The sequence below is a fragment of the Corylus avellana genome, chromosome ca1, assembly GCF_901000735.1.
Source record: "Corylus avellana chromosome ca1, CavTom2PMs-1.0".
In the NCBI taxonomy this organism is placed as follows: domain Eukaryota; kingdom Viridiplantae; phylum Streptophyta; class Magnoliopsida; order Fagales; family Betulaceae; genus Corylus; species Corylus avellana.
The window spans coordinates 23,976,433-23,986,611 of record NC_081541.1 but is presented as its reverse complement, the minus strand read 5'-3'; the positions used below and the strand labels follow the sequence as shown (position 1 = coordinate 23,986,611).

General features: G+C 35.5%; 1 protein-coding gene across 3 annotated transcripts; it reads right to left on the bottom strand.

Annotated features, from left to right (window-relative positions):
* Nucleotides 1-1,469: 1,469 nt before the first annotated feature.
* On the bottom strand, nt 1,470-9,730 carry LOC132177931 (uncharacterized protein At1g10890-like). 3 transcript variants are annotated; one of them, XM_059590413.1, is made up of 6 exons: nt 9,714-9,730; nt 9,550-9,609; nt 8,656-8,853; nt 6,980-7,195; nt 2,783-3,002; nt 1,470-1,864 (listed from the first exon to the last, which is right to left on the bottom strand). In XM_059590413.1, exons 3-6 carry the CDS (start codon nt 8,790-8,792, stop codon nt 1,598-1,600), a joined length of 840 nt encoding a protein of 279 aa, XP_059446396.1. In that variant the 5' UTR covers nt 8,793-8,853; nt 9,550-9,609; nt 9,714-9,730; the 3' UTR covers nt 1,470-1,597. The 3 variants fall into 3 exon arrangements, with proteins under 3 accessions (XP_059446396.1, XP_059446391.1, XP_059446403.1); XM_059590408.1 differs by lacking the exon at nt 9,714-9,730 and having other exon boundaries at nt 9,550-9,707; XM_059590420.1 differs by lacking the exons at nt 9,550-9,609; nt 9,714-9,730 and adding an exon at nt 7,338-7,831 and having other exon boundaries at nt 8,656-8,738.
* Between the last annotated feature and the right edge of the window lie 449 nt (nt 9,731-10,179).

The following is a 10,179-nucleotide window of genomic DNA, read 5'->3' as shown; positions in this document are numbered from 1 at the left end:
AAATCAACCCTAACCCAATATATTTAATTAAGGATAGAAATTTCCTTCAACCTACACTAGTAAATGCCAAATGTCCTCTGACATGTGAAATGCAAATGTTTTCTTTAATATTCTTAACAATTATTTATTAGCCTTCTACTGCTCTAGGAAGAGGATCCATTTTGTGTATTTAGAAAGGCAATATTGTCCAAAAATTTTGCCCCAAAAATATTTGGACAATTTTGCTCTCTTAAATGCACTAACCCGATACTCTACATTTCATTTGAAATGAAGATGATCCATTTCCCTAGTCTAAGAACTCAAACATTGATTTTTGAAAGACCCAAACATATTAGAGAAAACTTGACATTTATTAAAGTAGGTCGAAGGAAATGTCCTCGAAACCAATTTGGAGGAAATTTGTGTCCTTTAATTAATGAGCAAAGATCCTCCAACTCTAACATACTAATTTCTTGTTGAGTTTGCGAATTATGTCAAAAATTACTAGTACTAGTGACCCATATTGATTTCAAGTCATGCCAAAACATTAATAAAAAATTATATATGTCATTGTCAACCATAACCCGATTCATTTAATTAAACAAATCAGATCCTTCAACCCTAACCTACAAATGTTGTATTAAATTTGTATTGTAGTCGTACATTATGTCAAAACTTGTCAGCCTTACCTAAAAGGGATCCGGATCCCCTCTAATTTGGGAGAAATTGGAGATTCTCCAATGGTTAATCTTAGCCCTTAGATAAATCTAAGGGTCAAAGATCAAAACCTTAAAATAAAAACAACCACACTGAATTATATACCAAATTTAAATTAAAAAATTAATTATTTATTTATTTTTAAATAAAATGAAAAAGAAATAGACTGGCGGCTCCGCCCATATGGGATGGCGCACGGCCACCCCTAGGCCATGGGGTGACCGTACGCCACTCAATAGGCCACAGGGGTGGCTGGGCGCCACCCCAGGTCTTGTGGGCGTGGCCGCGCGGCCACCCTATATGGGCGGAGCCACCACTATTTTTTTTTTTTCATTTTATTTATAAATAAATAAATAATTGATTTTTTTAATTTAAAATGGGTATATAATTCAGTATGGTTTTTATTTTAGGATTTTGATCTTGGACCCTTAGATTCATCTAAGGGCTTAGATTAACAATTGAAAAATCTCCAATTTCTCCCCAATTAGACGAGATCCAGATCCACCTAAAAGTGAGCTCTGAGAGTGCATGTGAGAAGGTCAGCACAGAAACTTATAGTGCAGGTTGGAGAAAACTCAGAAAAGTTATGGGGCTTATTTGTATATCCGAAGCTGTTTAATTCTAAACCCTACTGGAGAAACCCCAATGAAGGAGAAAGAGGGCCAGACAAACATGCCTAGGAAAAGAACAGAAAATAGGAGGAAACAAAAGTGTGGAAAGAAACCCAGCATACCTTGCAACAGACAAGAAAGATGGGCAGGTAAACAAGAATCAAAGACCCCGGGGGAGGGGCAAAAAACTTTACCAAATGACAATAGCTTTCACAAATTTCAAATGTGTACATGGAATTAAATCCAGCACATATGCTTGAAAACCAAATAAACCAAGTTTCTACAAATATTCACTTCGAGCCAAATGCAAACGACAATTTCGGACGGGATTTGTTCTTGCCCAACAATTTAATCTGGTTTAGCCGTTCTTCCTCCTCTTGCTGTTTCTTTCTTCGCATAGCCTCTTCCTTTTGTCTTTGGAGCTCCTCTAGCTCCCGGTACCGTTCCTCCTCTCGCTGCTGCCGCTCAAGAGCTTCCCTTCTCTGGGCTTCTTCTATCCTCCTCCTGTTCTCCTCCAGCATCCTTTCCAGCTCTTCTTTATCTTTCCGAGCCTTTTCCTGTAAATCAAAGAAAATCAGGTTCTCATTTACAGAACAAAAAGAATATTACTTTGGTCAGTTTAACAAAACGAATATTCATCAGTTGAACTAAAACTGGGATTTTACAAGCCAGAAGAAGTTTCTAAATAAAGATTATTCTGGAAGAAAGTGTGGCTATGCAAAAGATTTCATCTAGCAGGGTTCACTTGAGTGAGGTAAATTACATGGCAGAAATGAAGAGGCCCGTCAAAACCATGTACAGAATCCTTCTCACAGAAGACGTTTTTGGCAGATTACTTCTATAATAATGTTTTTGTTAAGTAGCAGCAGTTCATTTAAAACAAAAGAGTAAAGCAGATTACTTATACGAAGATCTAAAAATTCCAAGAAAGATAAAAATAAGAGAAACCCCCATATGCTCTCATCCAATCAACATTGATAATTCATATCCATTAAAAGCCCGAGCAATCTTCTCCCTCGAAATACTCCACATAAAGACATAAATTCCATATGATGCTCCTCAGGTCTCCAGTAAAATGACTTTTCCAAAACCACAACTCCACCAACTTGGCATAACCCAATAAATCCCAAACAAAGAAAGAAAAATCACAACTCCACCACATACCCTATATTTACCTAGTGACACAGAAAAATAGTAACTTTACCCATTATTTTCAAGTTTTTGCAAAACCTCTCACATAGCATGCCACTGAATCTGAGATTGATTTCAGTTCCTCTAAAATACAACAGAGCTTTGTACCAAATCTAACAGATGACTGAAAATTGCAGAAGGCAGCAAATTTCTAGCGTAGACAAGAATTGTGAAAATAATTCCCCCGCAAGTACCCAAATGGGACATCATGATACTAACAATAATGTGCCATTCATACCAGTGGGGAGAAAAAGGGAAGGGTGCGAGCAATCCAAAATAAATACCTCCTTTTGTCTTGCCTCCATAATAGCAGCTTCCTTTTCTTTCTCAAGTTGAGCTGCAACTTCATCATTAAGTCTCTTCCGTCCCTCCTCCAACCGCCTCTGTAATTCCAGCTTAATCTCCTCAGAGTGCATGCTCACTTCGACTTTCTTACGAATTGCTTCTTCCACTCTTTTTGTAGTCTCTTCTTCTATCAATTTCAATTCTGCTTCCTGTTGTCGCCTGAGAGTAAAGAGAAAAAGTTAGGCAGGAAATGACCATTCATGCAGCGAGGGAAACACCGCACTGGATATTCCAAACGTTGCGCTTATGATTCCAAATGTTTTTGAATCCAGACAACTATAAATCTAAGAGGTCAATACTGACATATCTGCGTATTTCTTTCTTTTCTTTTTTTCCCTTCTCTCTACTCAGTACGTAGCTATAATAAATGGCAAACTAACCTTCATGACAGCAAGGGCACTAAATATATGCTTATGCTTTTAAGGCATACCTCTAATCGAATCCTGATCCAAACAAATGAGTTTCAAAACTGGTGAACAGTAGATAAACGAAGCACCCAATTTGATCATCAAATATAACAAGTTGAACTATAGCAGTATCTTCCTTCAGAAAAGCCTGTGGAGAAGAAAGTCAAGTAACCTGCTGCAGTTTTAAAACTGATCACGGACAAACTTCAATTCTTGCACTCAACATTTTTTATAAGATAAAGATTTAAAGGTTTTGAAATATATTTAGCCAAGTTTTTGTAATATTTGAGTGCCAAAAGCACGAAAACAATGACAAAAGCTAGAAATTCAGCCGTTCAGATAACAATTACAGGACAATAATTAGAGCTCCACACTTGCAAAGTATTATTACTGCTATACAAGCAAATTGGTTACATAAGAGTCCAACTCAAATTGTAGCCATAAGGGGTCAGCAGTCCACCCCAAAGTTGCAACCTAAATACAACTGAACTAAGGCCTTATATCATGGGGATTTTCATGGCTTCCCCAAGGCTGCTTCAGGTTTTCAAAAAAGAAGACACCTGCAACCAGTTTGGCAATGGGCCTTTCACTGCTTTTGAGAAGCGGCTTGAGCTTTTTAGGCAGTTTGTTTTTCTCAAAGCAGTTGTAGTTTCTCGTTTTTATGAAACCTAGTTGTCGTTTCTCGTTTTTATGAAACCTTTGAAAAGCTGTAGCCCCACCAAATGGACTCTAACTTTTTATACCTGTATAACCCAGATAATGCATGGACTGGTTTAAGTTGAGCAAAGTCCACTTTGCAGTTTAGGCCCTACAATCGCAACAAATTACCACAAGGCATTTCTTGACTAACTAAATGAGATCCAAATCACCTCTGTTAATCATATTTCAAACCATTAGATCCATCTCAAACGAAAACAGGGATTACAACTAGTTGCTCTGCAATACTCGGGGAAAAAATAAAAACAAAAAGAGACACGTTTGGATTATCTTTCGACCAGAGATGGGGAAACATGAACATCAGCTCGGCAAAAGCAAAGACAAGAAAATTCTTAAGTTCACTGATTAAGGACATACAGGGAAGAAAGCATGTCTCAAACTCTAGAGGTATGTGTTTGTTGAAAACCTAGCTCACCAAATTAGAACCCCAAATTAGCAGGAAGAAAGAAATTGCAGAAGGGGAACGAAAACTGGAAGAAAGTCGTAATTATAGATTCTAGCAAAATACTTTGCATTAGAAACGTATGCTTGTGTCAATTTGGTACTATCATAAAATACAGCCACTGCCTGATCTCGATCCCATATCTAAAAATAAAGCCCACCATTAGCTGGGCTGGGTGTTGGAGCATGCTCAACCTCCCCAAGTGTTTTAAAAACTCGGTACTTATGTCACAGGCCCTAGTACCCTTATCAGGCATTACTAAGAGATTACCAAAGAACCAATTCATTTCAGTCACAAAGAAGTATGAAATATTAGCCACTAATCTTTTCTTCATTCAGGATATAATAAGAACATGGTAGAATTTTTATTTTTTTATTTTTTTATCTAGTGGGTAAAAAGTACAACTATTACAGGTACATTTATGTTCATAGCAAACTAGATGGGAGAAATAGTTGAAGAGAACTCCCAAAATGTTAATTTGAAAAACAAAATTATTCATCAAAATAAAATTTAGCTTTTTTCTTCCAATTAACTTGGCCATTTTATCCAAGGAACAGGGGTGCATTTTAGTATCACAAAAAACCGTATTCCAAAGAGAAGTATACATCAGAACTTCATCATTGTATCTTTCCTGAATACTGTAGACTGTAGAGATTTATTTCATGAGTTCATGAATCTAAGAAATGCTCCTGGAAACAACATTGAACTTCATCAAAAAGAACTATATTCGACTTCAAAACAAGAGGTACAGCATAGGGCCACTTTATTAGAATCTCGATCCTCCTATTTTCAACTCGATAATGGATTCTAGGTTGATTTTTATATCCCTTAAAGAGAGTCAACCATGATCAAATCAACTGCCCTTCTTCCCTCTCCCTCTCCTCCAACTGACTTCATGTATCAAATGAAATTGCTAGTTTTTTTTTTCTTAGGTGAAAGCTTAAACTTCATTGTTAAGTTCTTAAACACTTGAGGTCTAATAACTACAGAGTTCATCGAATAGTGAACTCGAATGAATGAACGTGATTTTTAACACAAAGCCATCCAGAATAAAATTCTATTCTTTATAATATTTTGGTCCTTAAATCAAAAACGTGTGGAAGAATTAGCAACTTATACAGATGATGGCCATTTAGCTCTGCTGAACTTGCCTATGATCAGTAAAGGAGCCAATAAGATTGTCTTGGGAGGCTAGATATCATATGTACTACAAAAAATCTATAGAACAAGAAAAACCATAGCTCACGAAAATCACTTAGTGGCTGAAAAGCATGTAAGGTCAGATTGCTTTCTAGATGCAGCCCTTCACTTTCTTATACTTATGTTTATTTATGTTTTTTTTCCATTTGTCATTTTCTATACTTACTAGAAGTTATCAGTAAAAAAGGGAAAAATGTTCCTAAACAGGAAACTCAAAGAGGGGAGAATGTTTGTAGAACCAACTTATTTGTTATGCACACAGGACCTAGACTGCACAAGGGAATGAAACCAAATAAAATTCACAAAAGAAATATAAACAAAGATCAAAACCAGCATAAGACCAAAGGAGAGAAGCTCAAAACTTGCAGGATATTTACTTCAATTGAAGCGAATGCATAACAAATTTTCCCAGCCACTCTCAATAGTGTTGGAATAGGCCGTGGAAACACAATCTCCATTAAGGTATCACTGATAAAGATGATGTTAATATGATAATTGCTCTAATCCCATATCAAAATAACAAAGAAGAAAAGGCAAAGGACACACATTTCTAAATAGCAGCTAGAAAACAATATTAACGAAATATAATTAAAAACGTAAGGCGCCCTTAGGTACACATGAAGAATACAAGAGAAAACACCTAGCTAGAAAGAGAAGAAAGAACAAGAAAATCCTGATAACTAATCACTAAAGGAGAGACAAAGGCAGCTGCTCATTTTGAATGTTACAGCACTACATTGTAACCGTGACAGATCAAATAATTGTACAGGACTCAATTATAGTATTTTTAAGTTATTGTGGCCTTGAGAATTGGTTCCCAATCAAATCTGCTTTTCAATGAATCTATATCATACTTGACTTTTGCATGCCATATTTTCTATTTTCCAGAAAAATGAAGACACCAGTCCGAAGTTTCTTTTCTTGGAGAAATGTAAAATATCTCATATGTTAGTTAACATGTGATATTTTACGATGTGTACTTGAGATTTCAGACATCAATAAAATCTCAGTTTGCCCTTATGACACCATATTCCTCTAACAAAGATATATACAAATAAAAAATTGAAGCTCTTGAGCTCCAGAGGTTGCTAAGGAGAAAAAATGATAAAAAGTGATCTTCCTTGACCTGTGAGGAACCAGACTGCCAAGGATGTAGTATGAATTCATAGTTTCCGTGGTGAAATTTTTAATGCATCATTTCCATAGAATAAAAACCTTCAGGACTAAATTATATTATATGTGATATAATATAATTTGCCATCCAGGCAAGTATTTTGCCATCCATAACCCAAATTACTATATTATATGTGATAGAAATAATAGAAGTGCACATAACTAAGCCAAAAGCATATGTGATGTAATTGATATACCTTTTCTTCTCTTCTTCTTCTATTCTCAATTTTTCACTTGCATTTTTGCGCTCTATTGACCCAAGACTTGAACTTGAAGATTTACGAATAGGAGACAAGGAGGAACTTCTACTCCTTTGCCTCTTATAATTTCTTGGAGTTGGAGAACGACTTTTATGACGTCTTGGAGGCGAACGACTTCTGCGGTGCCTTGGGGAAATAGAACGACTTTTACGTCTGTATAAGAACATAAAATTTATTGAGAAACAAATCAAAACAAAAATAGAAAAGAAATTGGATGCCATTCTAAATATAAAAAATAAGTATCAAGTCAGTCCACCATTTAGTACAATAAAATACAGAAGCATGTACAAGTTACCTCATACACTGTTAAGAATAACCTTTGTGTGCTCCATCTTTTATCACATGAAGAAGCAAATGTCACAATCGAGCAACAAAAGGACAACCAATGGCCACCCATCACCTGCTCACTTCCCATACAATGGGAAGAAAGAGTTTTTTCAATTTTCTCATGAAGAGCATGCATCGTATCCCACCCTCACACCACTCTTTAAACGTTTGCTCCAAATATTTTATTTGACTTTTTTGGGGGGGGGAATTTCTATGCACAAGGTGAGTTCCCTGAAGGCCAGATATGCCCACTGATAGTTCTTACAAACCAAGCGACAAATCAACAAACGTTTTGGCCATTATCGAGCAACATACTTCAAAATTAGCATGACTATCATCAATCATATGTGCACAGATCATGAAGGTGTTCAATGGAGCTCATGAAAACAGAAGATTCTCCGAACAGCAAGAAGTTATACACAGACCAAGATAGACAATGTAACTATCCACCCGCTTCCACTACTACATGTAAAAAAATAAAAAATAAAATATAAAAAATTAAAAAATTAAAAAAGCCAAAATAATGAGGAATTACAATGTAAAAATATATTTGAATAAAAGTTACATCTTGGCAGGCAAAACTAAAAAAGAATTGTGTTCCATCAAAAGCCCACAGAAAGTTATGAACTCAAATACTTAACTTTAACATTGGAGGTTTAAGTCAAACAACAACCTTCATATTTTGGAAAAAGGCGCTCCCTTTCTCACAAACTTTGATACCTTTCCAAATTATCTAACGGAAACAAATAAGAAATTCCAACATTTTTATTTGATTTCTAACTAAAGTGAATCCAAGGGAGTAAATGCATTAAGGAGACACATATGTTTCTGTCCACGGGTATCCGCAAAACACTAAAATTAATTTTTTTCATATTTACACTATGTAAGACTCGCCCAACATAAACCATTATGACTGCACCAGTACCTCAATTCTCTTTCCTTTTTTCTAATGGTAAAAGCACAGGTAGCTCAAATTCAGCATGCATGAAATCTAACCATCATTGCCAAATTTATGGTTTAAATCTGATATTAAAAACTTTTGAAAACCTAGATTGCCTGAACTATCCCCTTATTAAGTAAAATCTAACCTACACAAAACAGACTTCATATTAGAAAGATAAAGAAGCACTGAAATCAACAGGGAAGGAAAAGATGTGTACAGATTAACTAGAACACATTTCGTAAATCCAGACTGCATGAAAGATATGAGTCCCAAATCGTTCTTACAGTTGCTTTCAAACTATTTAAAAATCAGTGCAAGGAAGTGGGACCATAAACGGGATCACCTGCTATGAGAATAGGATGAATACGGTGACCGACTTCTGTCTCTTCGACTTCTCCTGCTATACCTATGTCCCACAGGAGATGGCGAATACCTTCGCCTATACGAAGGTGATCTCGACCGTGACAAATCCCGGGCCATCTCCTACCACCTCAACTTTATGCTTACAATATCAAGATTAAACACCAGCAACAATGCTTTCCTATAATAACATCATTAATCAATATAAATATCAATCAACACTGTCCAGTTCAAAGTTAGGTTGACACAGAAAAGACAGATAAAAAATATCAACTTATGACAGTATATGGATTTCCACACTAAAAATGCGAACATTGGCAGCAATCCTTTCCCTATTAAAACAATTCAATTAATACATATCAGTCAGCAACAATCCAATTCACCACTAAAAAAAAACATGGACTTCCAATGATTCACTAATTTAGCAGCAATAAAATAAATAGAAAAAAATATCTATATTAAAACACCAATCACCAACTTTCACTTTGGCTGCTGAGAAAATATCAGAAACCACAATAACCTGAAACTTTGATAGATCACTAAAAGCAACCAATTGAGCATCAATAACATCAACAATGTTTCTCACATAGATGAGCAAAACAAATCAAATTGTAGCAATCGATATCATACCTTAGTCAACCTTAAAATCATCCTACCGAGGAACTGTTTTCATTAAGCTTATGTAATACATGCATTAGGCTCAGCTGAGAGGCAGTTATAATTTTGTTAGAAACCCAAAACATCTCAAAACGCGTTGCTCGCAATTCCAGTTTTCCAAGATTTTCTCGGGAACCAAATAGGGGGTGATATACAAAATTAGAGAAAATTAAAAAAGCTTCAGAGATTGAAAAGGCAAAACCCTAGGCACCAGATTTACCTGCCGGACCAATCTGAAAGATCTGAGCTCTGCAACTTTTGCATCAATTCAACCTAAACCCTAGCAGACCGCAAGTCAAGAGAGAAAACGAGGTGTTTAAGAAAACCTAGAGAGAGAGAGAGAGAAAGAGAGAGTTGTAGTTGATGAGAGATAGAATATGCCACCTCGCCGCTTCGTTGTTTCAGACCTGTAGAAACTACCAAGGATTTTTTTTTTTTTTTCCCGAAACATCATAAACAGTGTCAGTGTCAGGCATGAATTCTTTTTAACTTCACTTGCCCCTTCTTTTACAAACACTCCCCTTCATAAATCCGTCGATTAATTTTTTTTTAATTACCTCCTTCGGTTAGAGATAGGTGTTAAATCATATGGTAAAAATGATAAAAAAAATCTTTATACCCATGAACTTTTTTAAAATTTTACATATACAAAATTATTATTATCATTATTATATTTTTAAAAAAAAAGTGACCCACGATGGATCACTTTTTTTCTTTCCTTTTTTTTAAATATATAATAATAATAATAATAATAATAATAATATGACCAGTAGGTCACAAGACGGGTGGGTTAGATACTTAGATCCACCAGTGAACTCACGGGTAAGGAGTTTTTTTAAAAAAATTATTT